This window comes from Lingula anatina, chromosome 1 (assembly GCF_051362555.1).
Source record: "Lingula anatina isolate TDL-2025a chromosome 1, LinAna3.0, whole genome shotgun sequence".
NCBI lineage: Eukaryota > Metazoa > Brachiopoda > Lingulata > Lingulida > Lingulidae > Lingula > Lingula anatina.
In genome coordinates, this window is record NC_141767.1 from 71345493 (window position 1) to 71367827 (window position 22335).

The following is a 22335-nucleotide window of genomic DNA, read 5'->3' on the forward strand; positions in this document are numbered from 1 at the left end:
AACTGGAGACGGAATCTAGCTGATAGAACATCTCCATGATGCCGGAATGTACATGCGTTTAGAGGATACAAGGGGGGATGGTCACTGCTTGTTAAATGCAGTTTCTAGCTGTTTGGTCGAATAGGGGTCTGCATGCCCACTGTTGCTTTTTGCGATAAATTGCTTTTAGATGTGGAAGGAAATGTCGATTATTACTCTGCTTCTAGCTGAGAGCCTATGTTATGGATAAACTATACAACACCAATTCTGCCGATATTGTTTTAAATGCTTTGTGTAATGGATTGGGGGTTGCTGTTAATGTTTAGTGAACGAGGGTACAAAATCCGCCAGAAAAGACAAACATTCACCTCGTAACTTAGGCAAAGATTCAGTTGAAATCTCAGTTGCCCTCACCGGAAGAGGTGCTACAACACACTAAAGCGCACTTAAGAAAACCCCAAAACAGCTCAAGTCCAGAGGCTCACCGTCGCAGTCCAAAGATTAAAAGAAGAAAACGATGCAGTGCAGTACTAACTGACACACCTGAAAATGAGCTACTCGAAAAAGAAAAGGCCAAGCCCAACAAAATTAAAAAGGACAAGCGCAACAAAAATAAAAAACAGTTAAAGATTTCTAGTCGATAGAGAAAATCAAGAAAAAGGAAATTAAAGATGACCAGCGATTCTGTGTCAGAAGAAGAGTGGGGAGCCGTTCATTAACAGCCGACCAAAAGAGAAATGGGTTAAATTCATTGTTTGTCTAAAGTGGTCACATGAAGACTGCACAAAGGTTGACCAAGTGTACATGTATATGTCAGAACTGCGATTTTGATTCTGAGTTGTTGAGTTGAAAGAGATACAGTTTTCATTTGTAGGTCTAACATACTGTTGTTAATAGGTTGAGATATATGAGTTCAATTTCTTTTCTCTTAAACTACACCACTTTTGTTATCATTATGAAATGAAGTGTAACTGGATATGGTTTATATATCGAAAAGACTATTTGAAAGCAAATTGTAAACGTAAAAAATGCTTACAAACTATGGAGATACGAATACAAAGTAACACTTACTTGTTGGGAAATTAATATAGATAATCCTACTCTTAAAATGAATTATACTTTGAATTTATATGCAAGCGTTCCAACTCGCCCTCTTGTTCCAACTCACCCCACTGCCTGTTCCAACTGACCCCGCGGGTGGGGTGAGATGGAACGTTTCAGGAGGCAACTTTGAGCATTTATAACTCTAAAATAAAAAGACCTACTTGATGTTTTATTTCATAGATGAGTGCGGCATATAATTTTCCCCTATCAGATTTTTTATTTTTGTCCCCAAAGCTTTGACTGCTGAGATATCGCAAAAAAGGTGAAAACTGTTCCAACCAACCCCGCTCTCCCCTACATTATATAGAGTTCCGTTCAATGTTTTTTAAAAAAAGACTTCACACCTTTACATCGCTGTTACGAGGATCTGTGAATGTTACACGGCTGACGTAGGGATGGATATGTCTGGTTAAGATATATGGTCTGTTCTTACTTTTAACACATCTGAAAGCCATTGTATCCAACTTTTCACGTCACAAACGGCCATTCCTCCGTTCGCTTTTCCCGGCTCACCTAACACACTTTCAGAAGCATTTCTGATCCTACCAAATTATAATTATCTCTTACAATTTGGCGACGGTACTCAATTCGTTACAGAGGCGTTTTTTGCCTGCATAAAAAAAAAAAAAAAAAAAAAAAAAGCATGATTCTTAGAATCTCTGAAAAAATTCAACACCAGACCAGCAGTATTGTAATTATCACCATCATGATAATATTGCTGTTATGTAGGCACTCCTAACCGTGCAATCACAAGCATTGTGCCATCTCCTGATTACTGACGTGATTATGACGCTCACCATTCGACAAACTTCAAGTGTTGATTCAGCAATAATTATGGTTTAATATACCAGTAGACAGGTGTGTTGTACAGGTGTGTTGTACAGGTGTGGTGTGACAGTGGGAAAATAACTGTCGTACACCACATTGAATTAATGTGAACTTTAAGTAGGCCCTATCTACGTACATGTAGCAGTGGTACTTTAGCCAGATTACAGGAAAATATAGAAAATGCGAGGAAAAGGTTTGGTGGCATTTCTGGTGTTCTTTATGGCGGCATGTTTTATAGCTGTCTCAACGTGTACCGAGCCTATGACGCTACAGCAAATCGTCCAGTCTGGAGACGCGTTCTTCTGTGTTAACAACAAGCCGCAGGGTAAGTATACTGCGACTAAAACGCTGTGGTAAAAAAGCTGCAAAAATAAGATTACCCGACTATTCTGTCAAGCAACCAAAAAGTGGGTTGAGAATGTCAAAAGCATCTTTTCAAATTTTAAGTAAATCGTATATAGAAAATCTTTTCAATTTTCAAGTGAATAGCAAGTAGAAGTTTCAACGTAAATTACAGGCCATGATTAAAAACCCACGATACAGCTGGCTACCACTTGTGTCAAAAATACAGTGGCAGATTTAGAGGGGGGTTCAGGGGGATCCTGACATTGCAAACGGAGATCCTTCCTGACAGAATAGTGTGTTAAAAAGAGAATACCGTTAATCCATCTTATTTTATCACATCTTATTTCAGCATGCGAAAATCGCCGCCCCCAATGCGTCGTGGATCCGTGTCAACGTCATCAGTGTGAACGTGGCCAGTGCATGTGAGCCGTGCTTTTTACATTTATTATGAAATATCAGCCAGACCGCCTTTCATGACTACTTTTATACAAAATTCCCAAATTTGATTTGAGGTCCTATTACCGGGAAACATCCCTAACGAAAAAGTCCTATAGGATCCTAAAGGTCTTTTTCGTAAGAAAACACACATGCTATTAATATGTATTGTAAAGAGATAATTGTTATATTTGAAATATACACAAATTTGTTATTAATGGAAGATTGCCAAATTACTTGTCTGGACATTTTTTAGTTTATTTGTATAAATGTTCATTTGTCCAAATATGGGGACATCGTTAGAAGTAAGATTCATTTCAGCATGAAAATAATTATAATAAAAATACACAAAATTTCATCAGTGATACCCTCTTCACAGGGCGCCCTAACTGGGACCAATGCGACTTTGGATTAACATCATTTAAACCAGTATTACTTTTTTATAAACGTCAGTCTTTCATTGATAATTACTTGGAATTTTAAGATGCACCCCATCATAACATCAAAAACACAGCGATTGTTTCATTTATGTTCCACCTTAGCTGCAATGCACATAACTTGTGACACAGTCCTACTTAAAAGTATTTCTGTGTGTTGTAATTGACAGTTTCTTTTACAGATCTGACTGTATATGTCGGCCACTGTGTGTGTCTGACGGACCCAAAGGAGCCATCTGCTAACGTCGTCTGCTGGTGAAAATCATGGTGTCATTTGCTAACAATACCCAATATAATCACCAAGGACACCGAACACTGACCATGCAAAGCATCATCATTGCCACAAACTTTTTGGTGAAATAAACATTTTGAAACTATTATAGTGAGATCATGCTAGTGCCTTCCATGACTTGATTCTGCCTCTGAAAGTACCTATTGCAGTATAGGGATGTAAACTCTACGAGTATCTTAGCTCCATCTTCATCTAAATGAGTATTTGACAGCAATCACATCTTTTAAAACAAGCAATGATGTCACAGAGTTAATCCTCTTTTAAGATTGTTTCAAAAAGTGCAGTTTCCAATCCTGTGGCTGATGTGATCCCTACAAAATAAAATTAAAACTAATGAATTGCCTCAAACATCAATTTTTGTCAATTTTTCAATCACTTTCAATACAGAAGGCCTTAACAGACTGTTTTCCAGTTTATCAGAGAGACAAGGTCAATTCAATCTTTTTTCCTGTAATCTATAACAGTTTCTTACCAAGGGTGACAAACAATCCTGCGATGTTAATACATATTTCTCTGTCCTCATCCGGATATTTCCCATCATGCAGCAGGAGGTAGAAGATGTTTACGTAGGACGCCCCACCCAGGAGACCAACATAGATCATGTACGCTGGCAGGAGATACTCGGGAATCACTTTAAACTGAAAAAAAATTTAATTGAAATAAATAAGGTTTCTACTGGTTACTATATGTATATACATGTATTGTAACACTCTTTTCCTACAATCTTTGAAAAACAGTCAAAGCTGTCATAGCACACATGACAAGTTTTAAAGCTTATTATTGAATTAACTTGGTTTCCACTCCATGTAAGCCTCCATAAATGTCCAGTTTGAGTGTTACCTACATGGACATCCAGCAGCCAGACCACCATGTTGACCAGCTGTAATAGTGTTAACACCTCCACACGCCTTATCTGGATGATCTGTACTGAAGACCTGGATGCAAACACACCCGCCTAGAACCCATAGCAGACAGATGATACATAGACAGCTTGAATACTGAATTATTAGGAACCAAGGGAGTGGTCCAAATATGCCACTTTATTATTATGTAAAAAATTGAATTGCTATGGATAATCTTTCAAATTTATAAAACAAGTATAAAAGAAAATTGTAAATATCTTGTACCCAATCAATGCACAACAAAAGAATCCACTTTGTATTAATGTTTTTAAATATCACTATGGATTTTTTTAGTTTGAATTTTCTAACACTGTATGCAGGAAAGTACCTGATTTGTTGCAAAAAAAAAAAAAAAAAAAAAAAAAATCCAAGGTTATATATGAATTCACCTTCACCTGGCCGTCCCTACATTTACTGGCATGAAGGTATAGGGGCACATGTCTGATTAGTCAAGGGTATCGTACATTCATGTAAACCACTGCTGTGACAATTACTACACTGTGCCCCTGGGGTGTAAAGATCATATCTAAACCAAGCTGAAGTTTATATATAACTGGGTTACCTGGTAGCAAAACTGCAATGCTGCATAAAACTCTGGACAGCCCACATTATACGCACTCTTTGCTTCCACTTTGGAGGCACAAGCTCTGGCCACATATTCAAACAGATACACCAAGCTTAACTGGAAATATACACAGGATATGTACTTGTATAGTGTAATCCAGAAACAGTTGTCATCTTTTTAGAAATATAATAATCTACTATACCTAGCTGTAGCAATTGAGTGGGAGGTTGGTGTTGGGGTGGGGGTACTGCTTACATTGATACTGTGCCATATAACCAGTTTAAAGCACCTCCAGTATCTCTGAGGACGTGTCTCTGGGGGTAGTAGCACAGGGACAGAGGTGATATATACTGGTAGTGTGGTGGGGGTGGGGTACAGCTTACATTGATACTGTGCCATATAACCAGTTTAAAACACCTCCAGTATCTCTGAGGACGTGTCTCTGGAGGTAGTAGCACAGGGACAGAGGTGATATACTGATGACCAGTGACACTGTGACCTGCACCGTCGCCAGTTGTGTCATCTTCTGGGTGTTCAGAGGAGGACCTGTCTGCAATAAAAAAAATTATTTCATAGTGATGTTTAGCTGGGTAATATTTAAGTCCACAATTTTTACACTGACTATAGCTCAATTCTGTAGGCCCAGTTCCTCCCTGGTTGTGACAGCTCATATAACTATCTCAGCCAGCCATGTAGCTACAAGTAGGTCTCCACTAACAGGAGATTACTACCTTATTAGGCAAGCCACTTCATTTCTACATACACTTTTCCATACCTGAACACACTGAGTGTAATTGGAAATCACCATAAGGGCTTGAGTAAGAGTCATGATGGCACTAGCACTGTGACTTGATTTGTTTCAACCAGCAACAAAACCTTCTTTACTAGCTACTCATGGCTGATTAAACCACATACTGTTTATCTATTCTATTCAGGAAAAACCATTTACAATGGAAATCTGCCTCTTCATCTGGTTTTAGCAGTGTGGGATACTGTATGTTGTTCTCTGAGCCAGAGGCAACGAGGGGTTTATACGGTACACTACTTTTCTCAATCCTCTGTATCCTTTCTGCCCTGTGTTTGTGTGGAGCCTTCACAATGAAGAAGAATGACACCCAGTAGATCAGCACCACTGGCATGGTCAGCAGGAAGGCATACCTGGAAATAACACCAATGTTATATTGTGCCATCCAGTAGATCAGCAGCACTGACATGGTCAGCAGGAAGGCATACCTGGTTACAACACTGATGTTATATTGTGCCAGACAGTAGATCAGCACCACTGGCATGGTCAGCAAGAAGGCATACCTGGAAATAACCATCAAGTTAAATGGAATTCAGTGCTGGAAAATAAAAGATAATTATTGATCTTTCTTTGAAACACACCCACATTTTGCATAATTACATTTCGTTATAAAAACAAAACTTCAAATGCCATTTATTTATATGTTAGCAATTTTGACACTATTTTAATTGTATTTTAAATAGCATCATTAAAGTTTGTTAAAAATTAAAGCAAGAACAATACAAATCTAATATTTCTCTAAAATTCTCAACAATTCTCTCAGACTTGTAGTAACCAACCATCATTCTGTTTTGTTTCAAACTCAAAACTGACATATACAAAGGCACAGATTCAGTCATATGTAGCTTTTCCTTTATTTCTAAAAAGATGCAATGCGCATTTGAACATTACATAGTACAGTAAATCTTTAAAGAAAATGGGAAGATCTAAAAAATAATGTGCACTGTCTCTTAAAGTAATTATCTTGACCATCACAAAACATAACAAATGTATATTTTTGGTCAGCATGTCAATGAAACTTACCTGTCCAATTCTTTTAGTTGATCTTGTTTGTCCTCAGCCTTGGTTGTGTTTTGTACAACACAGCCTGCAAAGAAGAATTAGATAGTAGTCAAAACTATATATTTCATTTTTACCTTCAAACTTATTTTTGATTAAAAATACTCAAAACCAAACATACTGAAATGCCTTATGTAAGAAATGAGACAAGAAGCTCTGCCAGATCCCGTATTTTCCTTGCCACACCCTCTACACTTTCCTTGCCACATCCCCTTGGTTGCCTATGAAAGGCATGAAGGGACAGGGAAAAGACTTGAGGTACTCAGGAATCTTATTAGTAACTTTAAATTGTTCTTTCCCCATCACCACCTGCTAAACCAATAGTTGAAGGAGAAGACAGAAGATAGACAAGGAACGAATATATTCTCACCAAAGATGATGAACAGCTGAGGAAGAAGACAGAAGATAGAATAGGAATGCACTTGCCAAAGATGATGAAGAGTCCAGCTCCCAGCAACCCCGCCATTCCTGTGCCACTAGCATATGCATTGACCAGCTTGCCAGGAAACCTGGACAGGTAGCCAAGGAGAACACTGCAAAATAAAGGAATTCTGACAAGTGTAATCTGTTACAAGTCAATTTTAAGATTTTCCATACTATATCATCTACACCTATTCATTCTTTTCAGAAATTCTTAAAAGCAGAATTCACATATTACACATTTGAACTGAGAAGTCCACAGGTGTGATTTAGACAGATATCTGTGATTTAGACGGATTTTTGTGATTAAAACTGATTTTTTGGTTTAGGGACCCCAGCTGGCATGCAATATTACTGGATTAAATCACAAGACTGCTGTAGATCACAGGGAAATATGATGAGGTATAATGAGGCATGCTAGACAGACTTACTTCTCTCCAAATGCTGCACTGGACCCTGCTACCACCTGTAACATAATGATACATCTGTTACTAAAAGAAAGTCTTTGCTCTACAAGTATGTTTTACAGATGGGGTCGTTCAAACTACAATAGCCTGGTTAGAAAACTGGACAGCTCTTACTGCCAGGAATTGTTGTGGAGTTACATTGCACTAACACTAACACAGTAACAGGTGATTGCTGTTAATTATCAATAACAGCTACAGTATTTAACATTTCAAGATAGAAAATACAAGGAAAGCAAAGCAAAAAAAAAAACAGCTACATGTAACTCTCTATGCAAAAATTGGATTAAAAAAGACTGCCCCAAATCTTAAGGTGGAAATACTAGTATTATTTGCATGCAAGAAGGTTAAAGGCTTCATCTGCATAACTACAGCACTATATTAGGATTTGTAGTCAGCAGTCAATGTCTAGGAATCGAGCAACACACAGCATTTCATAAGTGAAAAATAAAAATATTAATCCTCAGAATGTTACAAAAGAGTTATGAAAAGGTAAAGACTCACAATACATGCAAGGGCCATGCCAAAAGATGAAGAGAAAGCTATGCCAAGCAAACCTGAAACACAGAGGCAAACTTCTTGAAATAAAGGCTCAGTTAATTTAACAGTATTATTTTAAATAGGTGATATTTGCAAATAATATCCACAAGTTTGTTAAATAATATGAAGCAAATCCAGATAAAACAGACAAGCTAAAAAAGGACATTAAAGGAATAAAATGTTGTCTAATTAATTTTTTTAATTATTTTCCCGATCCTATCATTATTATTTTCATCTGTTTGTAACTGAAATCATATTTCTCCCAATATTAAATCAGATAAGTGAGCTGTCTGTGAGACACCTCCACTGAACAGTGAATACTTGTTATGGTTAGTAACACTAGTTAGTAACAGTGTGGATCAATGGCCCGGGTCTTTGGTGGAACAATCTTTCAAGACTAGAGTAACTGCACAATGTAGTGATGTACTAGTCCAGTGTGAACAATGCCTTTCCATTTCCAATATCTCCATTCAAAATAGAAGAAATACCAGGGGCCGGTTTCACAAAGCAGTAGTTAGTTAGCGATCGGTAGTTAGCCTCTCGCTAGTTATAGTGCCGTTTCACGAAGCAGTCGCTAGTTCTCTCGCTCGTTATTTTCTCGTTGTTACCATGGATATTTAACGACTGGTCAGACCAGTCACTAACTCTAGACTTTCATCGTACGCATGCGTAATGAGTGAAATAAAAAGATTGCTTAGTTACCATTGTCTGTCGTTTAACTTTGTATCCAATATGGCGGCTACCTTTCTTGCTATCCATACCGCCAGACGGCAACGTAGACTACGAAGTTTTCATGAAAGGCAGGATCTATTATTATATACATACTATGATGCAATTTATGAGAGGTTGCGCCTAGCTGTGACAAAAAGAGAGGCAAAAAGGTGGTGGAGATCCTTTACGACGACCTCAAAGCAGACGTTCTTATGCATTTCCAGCCACCAAAAATTGGAGAGTTAGTGCTTTCGTGACACTTTTACGCAAGAGTTCCACTTCCGGCAGACGGTTTCGAGACTACGGTGAGTAACGAGAGAACTAGCGACCGAACTTTACGACTGAACTTAGCGATAAGTTAACTACTGCTTCGTGAAACACCCCTCGAAAATCGCTAAGTTTGCTCGTTAGCGAGGTAGTTCAGTAGTTAGTTGTTCTAACTAACTACTGCTTTGTGAAACCGGCCCCAGGTACCATCAACCAAACTCACCTCCTAACATCAGAAGTCCATTGATCACAATCCTTATAGCATATGGAACTTTCAGCAGAAAGAATGTGTTCAAAGCTTAAAAAGAAAACATTTCCATTCAATAATCCATTTCAAAGTCATGTCTCTGACTTAATTGTGTAAAATGCAATGTAAACAGTGCCATTTTTTAAAAAGTTGTGTACCATAAATACTAACAGGTCAGCTACATTTTATCACAAAAAGCTCTGCAAGGTACAAAAGTTCAAATTTTATAACTTACATTTGACAACAAAAGCTGCAGCAACATTGGCTCCAAAGACCAGGCCAACAAAGTTCGTCTGGCCATACCTGAAAATGGCAGTAGACAAATAGCTTTTCATTCTACAGTAAACTGAAACATCTACAGTAGGTACACAAGCACAAAGAATAATACTACAGCATGGATAATTAGGGCTCAGAGACACTTTCCTGTTGTGCTTAAGTTAAAAGGAGTATCTGGATAGTGGTTACTGAAACAGGGACAGATGGAGGCCATCTTCTCAGTCTTCTGAATATGTCTTCATAATTGGTGATTGACCTGTTTTAATTCCTCGTGATTGGTGATTAAGGAGGGGGGGGGGTATTCCCTACCTGAGGCTCTATTAACTGACATAAAACAACACCTGCTATTACCTTGATATGTGTCAATGAAAACACAGAACGCTTCTTACAATACCAAACTACTTAAGTAGACTATAGCAACATAATACATGGAAATAGGAAACAGTTATACAGTATGCATGTACATGCTGTACATTAGTGCCAGATGCAGGGTAGAACCGGCTGGATAGCTCAGGCGGTAGAGCACTCGCCCTGTTAGTGAGCAGTCCCAGGTTCGAATCCCTGGTCTGGCAGGTGATTTTTCTGCACTCACCCCAAATCGCTACATACATTACCTTCAAAATTGAGGGTGAAGTACGTTTGGTACCATGTACGTACATGTACTTACTCGCTAGCTATGGTGCTTGCAGCTGAATTTATCACAACGTACGGAAGGTTGTTAATGGCTCCCATCAAAAACAGCCCGATCTAAAATGATATGACAATGAGGAATTCAAGTAATATACATAGATGTACGTTTCACTTTCAATAATTCAAGCTGTAAACATTATGATTATGCAACACGACTTGGTTCCGCCGCATCCGTAAAATTGCTAAAATTACTTGCCCAAGCAATCAATGTATCTGACGATGATATATGCTCCTCTGTACAATGTCCAGACCTACGACATGGCACTGCTGTGATGGAATGTTTATTGATCATAAAGAACCTTAACATACAAGGTACAGATCATCGATAGCGTACAAGCAAATATAAAATGGTCACAGAAATACAATACTAGATATAATGGATTAAAAAAAAAAAAAAAAAAAAAAACTACATGGAACATACGAATTAAACTTACACCTAAGAATGGATATTTTACTGACCGACATCCAACTATAACAAGGCACCATAACACTACTAGCAATAATAACGCACAATTACAATGAGAAATAAATAAATAATTATATAGGTTATATACCCAGCTACAGTAGTGATGTTGGACGCCAACTCTGACCAGGCGTTCACAATGTACTCACCCAGTTCCGCAAGATCATCGAATCGACAGCCATGTTCTGATTTGTCAATCCCTAAAAAAGAGAAGCACCACTTTTCAGAGTTGCATCAAGGAAGAAAATCCCTTTCGAGCGTCACATGCCAAGCGTCCCTGTAGCTGCGAGAGAGAAAAAGATGACCGATGACCCTGTTCAAGCAGAACACGGAAGTACTGCATAAATAACCAGCCTTCAAACAACGAAGAGCGCATTGTCGATAATTTTGCAGTGGTAAAAAAGACACCGTAAAGATGTGCTTAATTAGTTCTGTCCCGTCAATAATTTGGTTGGAGTGGGGGTTATTTTAAATTGTGGAGATATTTACTTTTTAATTTCCTTATTTATTTGACTTTTTATTTCGTCATATTACCTTTTTTGCGTGGATGAGTGATTTTCACCTTGGACGATTAATCATTCTAATAATTCGCTTTTTTATCCAAGCTTTTACTAAGTAACCATTTGCGGGGGTGAAACTCACAAAAATAAATAAATAAATAAATAAATAAATAAATACTCATGCCTGATACAAACTTAAATGAAAACAAATTAGTGTAATAAGCTATGTGAAAAATAAAAAAAAATACTGACAAAATATTTTCACCTTTATTGTGGCGAAAGCCTACCAAAAATGACATCTGTCACGTACATGACTCATAAAATATGTAATAATTAAGTTTGTTTATTTTTAACAAAAGTTATTTTTACATGCATCCATAAATAATTACATTATTATCGAAGTAGGCCCCCTGGTACCAATAATATGTTTTCAAAATTAACAACAACATGCGCAATGTAAGTCTTATACATGTACACGAATCAAAATATTTACGTTGCCCTGTGAGATTTTTACGTTACCAGTTATTGTAATGTGTGGATAAGAACATATATAGTTTCTGCGGGTGTGAGATGATTATAGAACCTGTCCGTCTCGTCACGTAACGCCACCGTGCGGCTCAATGGATCTGCCATAATGGTATTTCTGAAAAGAATGGGGATTAGAATTAGAAGAAGAAAGCCTGAAAAGAAAAACCTAGTGTCGGTGCTTTCAAACGCGGTGTAAGTGCTGCAATTTTTAACGATAGAATGGATACCTTTTTTTTATTGAAGAAATCATAAAGGAGTCAAAGTGTCGCGAGAGAATGAAAGCAAAAACTTTTACTCAAAATTAATTGAAAATAATTTTACCGGTTGTTTATTTCACACGTATCCTACCAGTAATTGCAGTAAACTTCGTGAATGCGTGATTATAATATTATAGGAGGAAGGGAGTGCACGATGGGCCAGGTTCCTCCCCCGCCCCCCCCCCCCCCCCCCCCCCCCCAGCCTCAATGACAGATTCTCCCTCCCTTAACACAGCATAACAAACCAAACGAGACAAAATCAGCAATTTTCCATCACTGATATTAAACTGTATCTCTCCTTGTCTGCTATTTAATATTTACCTAGAGACGTAGGGCAAGCATTTTAGTTTTTGTCTACCGTCCTTTCTAAGTAAAACCCTGAATACGGCAGAGGGATCATTCTCTACTTTGCTTTGCATGTTCACCCGCCTTGCCTGGACACCAGCTATCAACTTTATATCAACCATGAATGTCAGTTCCCCCATTAGAGCATCATTACAGGTGAATTATCTGCAGTTTTATCTTTACTTTTCCTGTGTAGTTCCTATGTTTCGCTATCAGATCAAATGAAAAGTGCAATTGCTTTTGTTTTCTTAGCAATAAATGTAGTGGCTGAACTATAAGGGCCACGTGCTTGCCAAGACACATTTCGGAGCCATTTAGTGACGAAACTTTTTAAAAATGACGTTTTAAGTGAGATTTTCAGAAGAATGACACACATTTTGTCAAACGTTGGCCTTTATGGTGCAATGTTCCTCATTTCCTTGTGTAAAAGGCGCGTCTTTGTGGATCCTGTCATAACGCAAAGCCTCGCATACAACCTGAACTCATTCAACGGTTCAGTGGGGACATTGTCGCGTGCATTTTGCTGCAGTAGATTACAGACCTAGAAGCGAGCAGCGGACCACTACAGCGTGTCTGATGTCTTGAGGAGCTGGAGCGTCTTAACCCTGCGTCTTCCCGGTCTACTGAGCCGAGCAGTACAGCACTGGGCCACTGCCACTGTTAGCATGGAGGAGAGAGTGATTCCGGGGAACTAGTCTAACAGGTAATCGATTTTTTGATCTGATTTCTATCTTTTTTAAAATCATTTTTCCTCGTCTACCCGATAAAGGGACGCATGATTCTGAACCAAGCTGTTAAGACCATGTTTCCGACGAATCTAATTCGATGTTCTTTTAGATTGTGTCTGTTATTCTGGGTATGTAACGTTCTACATGACTAACTACTCCAGTCTCCACACATTAAGCACTTGTTGTAAACGTGCACCGTCACCGCCTCTCCCCTTTAGTCGGTTTTGTGCGGAAGATTTATGTTGAACTAGTTACATTTGCTATATATATACTGCTAGTATGCCGTTAGTGAGAGCAGAGAGATTTAGTGTCCCTGGTCGTGACATAAGCGTTCGCCCTAGCGTTAGCACTGACATAGATCAAGGAGATGAATAGTTTGGAGTGGTGCAGTGTGTAAAGCTATAGAGCACCCTCCCCTGTACATACGAACGCCGGGTACAGTGTGACGAGGCTCCAAGGGACAGTATGAGCAAATCAAGACACGAGGTGACGACGACGTCTGCTGTATACGAGATTGGGAACCAGGGGACAAAGCCGTCTTAACAAATCACTGGCACGAAACGCAATTAAAAAGAAATCAAAAACACCAAAGCCGGCTATTGTTCCAAAAATATAGGTTATTTACTTCAAGTTAACGGCCCATTAGAGAATTTCAACTGCAGTCAGTTTCAAAAACTATGTTGAAGCCCAAGGCTCAGCGTTTTTATCAACTCGTTCAGTGACTTGACGGACCAGCTGGTACAGTGCCTGTAACCCCAGAGAAACCGAGGACTTAGAAATACCACTGGAATCCCTGGACGGCAGGATGTAGTTAGTTCTTCATTGGTAAGCAAAAGGCACCATCTGTTGAATACACTGCTACACGCCAACGTCGCCATTGATTTCCTTACTATGTCGTAATGAGACTAGAATTTGGGATAAGAGGCGTGGGACTTAGTTTTCCTCTCAGATAACTCAGTTATTAAAACATCTTCCTCAGTATTTGCTTTGAAAGAACTTCATTTAAACATTGGCTAGTTAACTCAATAGACAGGACTCCCATACTTAGATCGATCTAACAGGATCGATCCATCTCCAAGGAGTTTCTCGCTAAATTGCTTTCAGGTTAAGCGGCTTAGATGTCTGGCACACCCACTGAAGCTGGTGAACGATAATTAATTACAACTTAGCAGCTTCAGTAGGCGTAACAGACATCTGAGCCACTTAAGTAGATTGCAGTTTAGCCAGAATCCCCTTGGAGATAGATCGATCCACAGTTAGTACGATAGGGTCTGGGAAAGGTCTCAAAAGAGACGTGCGACGTATTTCCAAAGAGAAAGGAGGACGTACGTTACTTTCTGGGGACTTAACTATGATTAAAATGAAAAATTCTAGTTATAGTTATTTCCAATCGTTTTCCACACATTTTGATCAGTACAGGGGTAAAAGACAGAAGCAGGGTCATCAACCGCGTGTTGTCCCCATTGACGTCACTGATGGTTAGCACGCACTTCTGTCGCCTACGCCATGGGCCGCGATCAACACTTGCAAAAGAAAAGAAAAGTTCATAAAATTATACAGTGTAGACTGCAACAAACCACTTCAGATAAACACGGATATTGAATCCAATAACTGTAAGATGGAGATATGTAGAAAAGCTACTTTTAGTCATTACCACGCCCTTGTTACACAGGTACCAAATATCATTATGTTATTGATGTGCTGTTATATCGTTTTTGCGCTGCGAAAGACGGCCATGAAAAAGAGGTCAAAAGACACGCGAGTGTATCCCCCCTCTCTTCTTATATATAGAGACATTGAAGGCCCCATGTGTCTGTATATAGTCTGATCACTTTATTTGTCGATGGCGCTGTCGCCGATGTTGTTTTACTTTAAATGTACTGAGTAGCATTGTTTTGTTAAAAATATTCCTTTCAAAATCATCATACTTTACGAAAGTTATTGATTTTATTGTGTTATTTTGGCGACGTTGGCCCCATAAGTGCAAAACCGTATACAGTGGCGGATTTAGGGGGGTCGATTTCTGACAATAATAACACCAATGGTCCCCTCTTGAAATTAGAATTTTGACTAGCTGAATCATAGTTCTAAACCGTTCGAAATAGCACCGTTCGCCCTCTAAAATACCAAATATATTTGATTTGCGGTCCTTTAGCGGGCCCCGCACCCCACGCCAAGGGGGAGGGGGTTGACTTCGCATCCTTGGACCCCCCTCCCCCTTCAAATAATCCTGGATCTGCCCCTGCGTATATATGTCTTATTTTCAAATTACTGAGTGGTTTTATACATTAATAAGGCAGATTCCTTTTTTTAATCAGAATTCCTACCAAACAATTGATTTCTTTTTCATGTATTTTGGTACCGTTTGTTCCATGATTTCCAAATCGTAGTTTTGCTGTTGGGGCTCTCATAGTACCCAGCTAAAATAAGATATGTAGTGCATTAAAGTAGGCTCTTAAAATCAGTTTTTTTATACACTATTCATCGTAAAATCACCCTGTTCTTTTTTAGGGGGCTGGTTCGGTCTATTTGAACTTTGTACAATTTTTCCTTCAAATGTAGATCGCGGCCGTTGGACTGCGTATAATACAGGTATTAAAATGAACAAAAATTAACTTTATACAATTAGCCTTTTCAGGTCCCATAAAGCGTTCTTTTCCTTCAAGGAGTTGCCAGTCTCAGGGAATGTTTGGGTGTCCTGATCATTGATATTCAACGTGTTAAAGGCCCCGATCATTTCAATCCTGTAGACCAATCATGACCAGTGGTAATATAAATTCGAAGGTTTTTTTTCTAGCAGGAAGGTTGGAGGGAGGCAGGGGGGGGGGGGTAAAGATATATAAGTAATGATGTGGGCCCGAAAATTGATAGACGCGATCCTGTCTTACATGTAGGGCCTACTTATAAGCTTTGCTTCATCAATTCCGCTTTAAAAGTTGGTTACAACAAAGTTACAGGTATAATATTACCAGTTTTCTGAAGTGAATCATAGATATTAGGTAATTATATTGTCAATTAAGTAATTTAATGTTCATTAAGTTGTTGCACGTGAAAAGAATTGCGTGCACTCCCAGTTAAGATCTCAATGGCTGGTTCTACCATTTGTATTAACCCCATCACGTACGGATATGTAACCCATTGCTCAGCTTAGGAACACGGAGAGCAAATTTGTGGAGATAAAATCACGCTTACTATAAACGTCATGAATAGGGCACAATACCGCACCGCGAATAATTAGCCGCGTTCCTTTAGATGTGCAACACTACACTAAGTGGCAACTCTTTCCTACAGGTATCTATTGTTCAGCGGAGTGGAGTGGGGCCAGCGTTGGAGTGGCTGTAGAGGGGTATTTGCCGAGAGGTATTTACAACCCACTCCAAAGCTTTGGATAACAAGAAGGTGTTTGTTCTCTTCTTCCTTTTACTTTGGTGTAGTGATGTTTTGTATCGGTGTTATTGTCATGTTTGGCGAGGGTTTCCTCTCAGGTGTGTTAGTAAACTAATGTAGCTACGACAGCAAGTTGAAGACGGTGTGTGTAGGAACAAGTCAACCATCTAGCAGACCATGAATGGGAAGATGCTGACTTAGGGAAAACAGAATACAATTTTCATGCTTGTTAGAAATTAAGTTTATCTTGGTTTAGTGGCGTCACGTGTACCTGCCTATACGTTGCATTGGTGGATGCTGATATCCCCAAATCATGCAACACATTCATTATTCCAGCTAAATCACGGCCCCACGCCTGTGAGGAAGACTAACATTCTATCGATTTCTCGTTATTCTTAGATACATGTCTGTCTGATCGTTGTTTCTTTGTGGAATGTCTAACTTAACAATGTTTTCTTTTTACTCAGGAAAGCGAGGAATCCAGGAAAGAGAGGCACATGCATCAGAAATGATCGTACATGAAGGCGAGTTCCATTAGAACTAAAACATGGACGGATAATGGAGACTAAGATGACCATAGATAATAACTGCATTTTCAAAGTTGTATTGGGAGTGTCATGGGTAATCTTCGCCTCCTGTGTAATAGCGTTGATCATCGGCGTTATCTATTTACGGGAAGACGTGTTAGAGTTTGCCACAGTGCTCGGACTCATCATCTGCGGCCTTCCATTCCTGGTGATAGCGGGAACCATAGTGCACTTTACTTACGAGGAATGTACAAAAATTGGAAAGAAAAGAAAAGTGAAAAGAAATTCTCAAAGAAGAAGAGGCGAGGATACTATTGGCACGGAGATGTCGCAAGAGGAGGGACTCGTTTCTAAGGTTGAGGACATCTCGTTAAATGACATGGGTGACAGTGCGTCACCGGACTAGCGTTCAATCTATCAAGGAGCGCGCCCTCTCTCACACACATCACCAACACTTAATTTGTACTTGTCAGCGCGTTCTTCTCGATGTCATGCAGCAGCCACCATGAAACGCGCTGTCTTTGAACATATGGTATATAAATGAACGTTATGTGCAGTTTTTTCAATCAATAACCTCATCGCATTTGTTTTATTGGACTAAAACATCATCACATTTACTTTCATTTTGATGTATTATTGGAAATATAAGTTACATGTGCTACCCCCTGTTCAGCGTAGCTTGCTTTTTCTTTAACGCCATACATGTCGTAAAGGTCTGTATAGTATTCCGCGTGAGGGCACCCAGTTTTTTAATATAAAAAAAACAACACCTTTTTTGTACATGCTTGACATAACGTGGTTACAAGTTGAGGAAACGGAGCTCACTGAAAACCTATGGTAGTACCATTTTATTAAAGGGCATTGTATTTTGTTGAACATTAGAGTTTGCCTGTACTATTTGTAAAACTGAACGAGTGATAATACTATCTCCTAAGTAAAATCGAGCGGTATACTAGCTGGGCCGGTCCACTTTTAGAGGAACGCTACGGGGAGCTTTACTCCCCGTCACAAGACTCCGCAAGTTCGTTGCCTGACTAGTTTTGTTAAGAGTGGGGCTCAGTTAAACCGACTCTATGGGCCCGTTCACAGTGAATTTTTCGACCTAACTTCTATGCACACACCGATCCGTGGTAAGTCTGGCTGAACGCAATCAGATCAACACGCCTCTTACTTACTGACGTTGAGTAGAAGACAGAAAAGCTGGTTATAACACAAGTATGTAGAAAGCAAAAGGTGTGTCAGTCTGCTTATCTGATTGCATTCAGCGAGAGTCCCCGTGGAGTCAGTGCGCAGTTGCTAGGTAGATAAATTCAATGTGAACGGACCCTTTTACGTTATAGCCAGGTAACTGAGTTGTCAATCTCTCAAAGTGTATCGGTCCAGTTAAGTGGACCGCTATCTGTGAAAAGCGTCTGTTGCTGGTGACAGTCGTGGGAGGCGGTGCTGGTACTCATGAGCTCTCGTGCTTCATCATTACCCTCTACCAGGGTCATAGATGGAGTCTTTAGATATGCACATATATGCAGGCCCGAAGCCAGCAATTTCAAAAGGGGGTTTCTTTTTTGAAAAAGTGGACCTTTTCCCATAAAAACGTCATGTACCTAGATCAAATTTTTCCCAGAGTGGACCTTTTCCCAGCAAAAGGGGCGGTTCTTTTGAACCCCCCGAACCCCCCCCCCCCCCCCCCCCCCTGGTTACGGGCCTGTGTATGTCTCTGCCTAGTTATGTGCACTTATCTCTGTTGTGCACAGTAGAGATTTGTGTAATGAATAAGTGAGACATATCTGTGAATATTTAGTGAAAACCCATTCTGTGGCCTTGGCAGAGAGTACTTCATCATTGCCTCGTTCAATTATGTGATCTATTTTCAGTGCTGTCATTTATAAGTTGTAGAAATTTTGAGTGATGAAAGCGCCTGAACGTGTCATTACTTCTCAACGCCAAAGGGTCGAAGTAAATGCCATTATATAAAGATGACACGGAAAAGGAGAGGCCCAGCCCTGCTGTAACTAGCTAGCAGTTACTGGGTACCAGACTGACCAGAGGCCGGCTGGGGGATGAAGTTAATTATTTCTATTTCTGCTTTATTTGTTTATTATTATTATTATTGTTATTATTATTTACAAAAAAATCGCAGTGGACACAGAAATGTGCACAGATTAAGCCTTTGCCAGAGAAATGTGTGTGAATATCTAGTGAAAAAATCTGTCTGTGGTATTGGTAGAGGGTAGCATTCAGACATATCACGTGTCAGTGACCTCCACCCTAATATCATGTCATATCTCCACCCCGGATTTGTTCTACTCGTGGTACCAAGTGAGACGCCAGAGGAATTAGGTCTACGTAGTTGTGGGGATCATCCTCTAAGGCAAATATCTCCAAAAATTCCCAAACAACTCAATGGCTGGTACTGTGCGTGTCTGTTATCATAGAAATGTCGTATTCAAGCCTCGGGTACCAAAAATGACAATTATTCCGGATCAGTTAGCGTTTTTATGATTGTGTGGATCTTTTCTTATTCCACAGCCTGCACTCTGTGACGTCCACAGGAACTTTTATGTCGATTTTCCTAACGTTGGTTTGCACCGGCTTTTGATTCACACGAGAAGATTTATTCTCCCTGCCCGCATTCGGGCAATCCAGTTTATTGAGAAAATCGTCTGTTGCACTTCCAGATTGCACCCATGCCCGCACGAAGGTGTCTGTATCCGCCCCGACGCCGTTATTTGGCAGCTGAGCACGTGCTGGGAAATAGCTGACATCGCCGGGTAGATGGCTAGGAAGTCGATAACCGGACACAGTGTTCTGATCAACGTAATTCCTTGACACGTTTTTAGGTTGTGGAAAACTCAAAGATCTCGAATGTTTTGTAAACGGTTTCTTAACGTACAGAAGGTCTTTGTGGGTGGCTTTCTTCTTCATTAGTTTTAGGGCACCTGTCACAAGTTCAGGTAGTTCTCTCTCCAGGTCTGTTCTACTGGGTCTGGCCACCTTGGACGACACACCCCCTTCATCAGGGAAGTTGATGAACCTGGAACCACAGTGATCCGCTTTTAATTTTCGGTCAATATATATCAATGCAAAATATTTCAAGGGGCATTTAATTCGAAGAGCAGGGGGGGGGGGGGAAATTAGAAAGACAATGACAACAGGAGTGTCACATGAAAGCTATTGTTCTTTCTATAATCAGGTTAACGCATTTATGCGCGTCTTTGTCGATAACTACTTTGTGCAGTGGTGATATTTTAAGGGAATCAATAAAACTGCGTTTTATTTAGTCTATTAACTATATAGAATAGTGTTGACAGAGCGTGGTAGCATTCATCAATTGTTTTGATAACAGACTTCAGTGATCCTATTGATCTGAACTGAAAGCTCTCTTCTTCCTACCAACTCAACAAAATTGTCATCGTGGTCAATTCAGCTGCGGAACTGGTTCTTAATACTAACTTCAACCTGCGCAGTAAGATAGCTGTGTCCAGGTAAACATAGGAGAGTAACATAATAGAGTCTATTACACCTGACATGTAACACCACTGTGAAGAGGTAACGTTAATTCCAGGTAGAGGAAAAGAAAGTAAATATGTGCAACAATAATAATAATGTCAACTCGAAATGTGATACGAATCTCGGTAAACAACAGTTTTTACTTTTTACGCTTCTTCTACAATAGTGAGCGCGTTGGTTTTGGCTGAATTATAATATTGTTATACTGGCAGCAAACACGTTTCAAGTGGTGAATGGTATTTTCACAAATAAACTTATTCCAATTAAGATTCTAGATAAGAGTTCTTAAACATTCGGTATTACGCGTGACCTTTAGCAAATAAAACTTTTCAACTAAGGAAGTATTGAATAAATCATATCGGACCGAGGGCATACGCATACTGTGTTAATTGTTGAGCATTCTTCAGCTATGGTAAATAACGTAATGAACGCAGACCGCTTTGTTTGCAAACTTACACAGAAACTCTGCGCGAAGAAAATCTCGGTAAAAATTATATATATATATATATATATATATATATATATATATATATATATATATATATATATATATACCAGACGATTAAAACTATGTCAATGAATAACTGAGCAGATTAAAAAATTAATACCTGTAAGACATTTTCTTTTCCAATCGTTTCCGAGGGAATTCAAAGAACCCTAGTTGAGGATTCTGGCCCGGCTGTGGCGCCTTTTCTCTCCTATTGGTTTGTACCTGCCGCATGAGAGGGGGTACTGCATCCTCCTCCTCTCCATCCCTACCCCCCAGGGGCGTGGCGACCTGAAGCTCTCTTAGCCAGTCCTCTGTCAGCACGATATGGTGGTGCATGTATTCCTCGTCCTCCTCCTCTGTCCTGGCCGCGTCCTCATGGCGGCGGTGACGGCGAGGACAAGACGTCTGCTTAGCTGTCATGGTCGACCACTAACATCGCCATGTAATCTGACGTTCCTGTCTCGCTTAAAACACCTGTAGTAGTCAATGTTCAGTCTCTGGGAATTTCTTCTCGGCTTTTTTTGTATTATATCATATCCTGTCATTTATCGTTTACATGATAAAACTGTCCACGGCCTTCCGTCTCTCTGATGTGATCTAAGAGTATCAGCTTACCTCACGGTAGTTTACAAAGAGATAGAACAATCCTCCCACCCCTTGTCTCCAGGAACGTTACTTCTGACAAGTTACAATGGCGACATTTGATGGAAAACAGTATCAACTGAACAGGCACACGGTGATGCCGTCATAGAGATCGATGCGCTGTTGTTTACTTAACGCCCCAGACTGGAGAGATTTCGATCTGCGTTCAACACCATTGAGACGCTTTTAGCAATAAATTACTCTCAACCTGTGATCAATTCGAACCTCATCCGACCACTTGGTAGACAAGTGTGTACTTTCTGAATAATAATCTAATCATTTGGATGTCGAACATACTAAGAAGTTGTTCCCAATATTAGTTGATTTCTGTAATATTTATATTTTTTATTGAGAGAAAGAAAGATTTCGCATTGGATTGTTTGATGTATGTCGATTCCCAGCTCTCACGCAGTATGTTTCAAATTTTCTATGGTGATATTCTACCTGAAAATTGAAACCATGAAACAAACATGACAGGTTTTCCCCGTCATTTTGAAGACTTTTCCTGCAAGAGTACCACGCTGTTCATCATATTTCTTTCAGTCGAGAACACCCGAAGTTGGAAAAGGTTTTGAAAAACCGACACTGTACTTAC

General features: G+C 39.6%; 2 protein-coding genes and 2 long non-coding RNA genes across 6 annotated transcripts; 2 read left to right on the forward strand and 2 right to left on the reverse strand.

Annotated features, from left to right (window-relative positions):
• Positions 1 to 1936: 1936 nt before the first annotated feature.
• LOC147764947 (uncharacterized) lies at positions 1937 to 3758 on the forward strand. Its single transcript, XR_015331939.1, has 3 exons — positions 1937 to 2236; positions 2606 to 2678; positions 3311 to 3758. It is a non-coding gene; the product is annotated as an uncharacterized LOC147764947 (long non-coding RNA).
• On the reverse strand, positions 2929 to 11179 carry LOC106168724 (battenin-like). Of its 3 annotated transcripts, none has more exons than XM_087001168.1 (14): positions 10979 to 11179; positions 10344 to 10423; positions 9636 to 9703; positions 9377 to 9451; positions 8140 to 8192; positions 7603 to 7637; positions 7178 to 7284; positions 6716 to 6779; positions 5933 to 6045; positions 5271 to 5437; positions 4885 to 5004; positions 4265 to 4375; positions 3893 to 4058; positions 2929 to 3731 (listed from the first exon to the last, which is right to left on the reverse strand). In XM_087001168.1, exons 1-14 carry the CDS (start codon positions 11009 to 11011, stop codon positions 3670 to 3672), a joined length of 1254 nt encoding a protein of 417 aa, XP_086857294.1. In that variant the 5' UTR covers positions 11012 to 11179; the 3' UTR covers positions 2929 to 3669. The 3 variants fall into 3 exon arrangements, with proteins under 3 accessions (XP_086857294.1, XP_086857293.1, XP_086857295.1); XM_087001167.1 differs by having other exon boundaries at positions 5837 to 6045; positions 10979 to 11176; XM_087001169.1 differs by lacking the exons at positions 7178 to 7284; positions 7603 to 7637; positions 8140 to 8192 and having other exon boundaries at positions 5837 to 6045; positions 10979 to 11175.
• A 4866-nt stretch (positions 11180 to 16045) lies between these two features.
• On the forward strand, positions 16046 to 17977 carry LOC147764948 (uncharacterized). The gene is made up of 2 exons (XR_015332197.1): positions 16046 to 16586; positions 17042 to 17977. It is a non-coding gene; the product is annotated as an uncharacterized LOC147764948 (long non-coding RNA).
• Positions 17978 to 18817: 840 nt separating this feature from the next.
• On the reverse strand, positions 18818 to 22320 carry LOC106168706 (uncharacterized). The gene is made up of 2 exons (XM_013547866.2): positions 21217 to 22320; positions 18818 to 20132 (listed from the first exon to the last, which is right to left on the reverse strand). Exons 1-2 carry the CDS (start codon positions 21516 to 21518, stop codon positions 19595 to 19597), a joined length of 840 nt encoding a protein of 279 aa, XP_013403320.2. The 5' UTR covers positions 21519 to 22320; the 3' UTR covers positions 18818 to 19594.
• Between the last annotated feature and the right edge of the window lie 15 nt (positions 22321 to 22335).

Coding starts and splice junctions, on each gene's coding strand:
- LOC106168724 (XM_087001167.1), bottom strand. CDS start 11,011: ATGGCTGTCGATTCGATGATCTTGCGGAACTGG. Junction 10,424..10,978: donor CGATGATCTTGCGGAACTGG/GTGAGTACATTG, acceptor ATATCATTTTAG/ATCGGGCTGTTTTTGATGGG. Junction 3,732..3,892: donor AGGATTGTTTGTCACCCTTG/GTAAGAAACTGT, acceptor TTTATTTTGTAG/GGATCACATCAGCCACAGGA.
- LOC106168706 (XM_013547866.2), bottom strand. CDS start 21,518: ATGACAGCTAAGCAGACGTCTTGTCCTCGCCGTCACCGCCGCCATGAG. Junction 20,133..21,216: donor GAAAAGAAAATGTCTTACAG/GTATTAATTTTT, acceptor CTGTGGTTCCAG/GTTCATCAACTTCCCTGATG.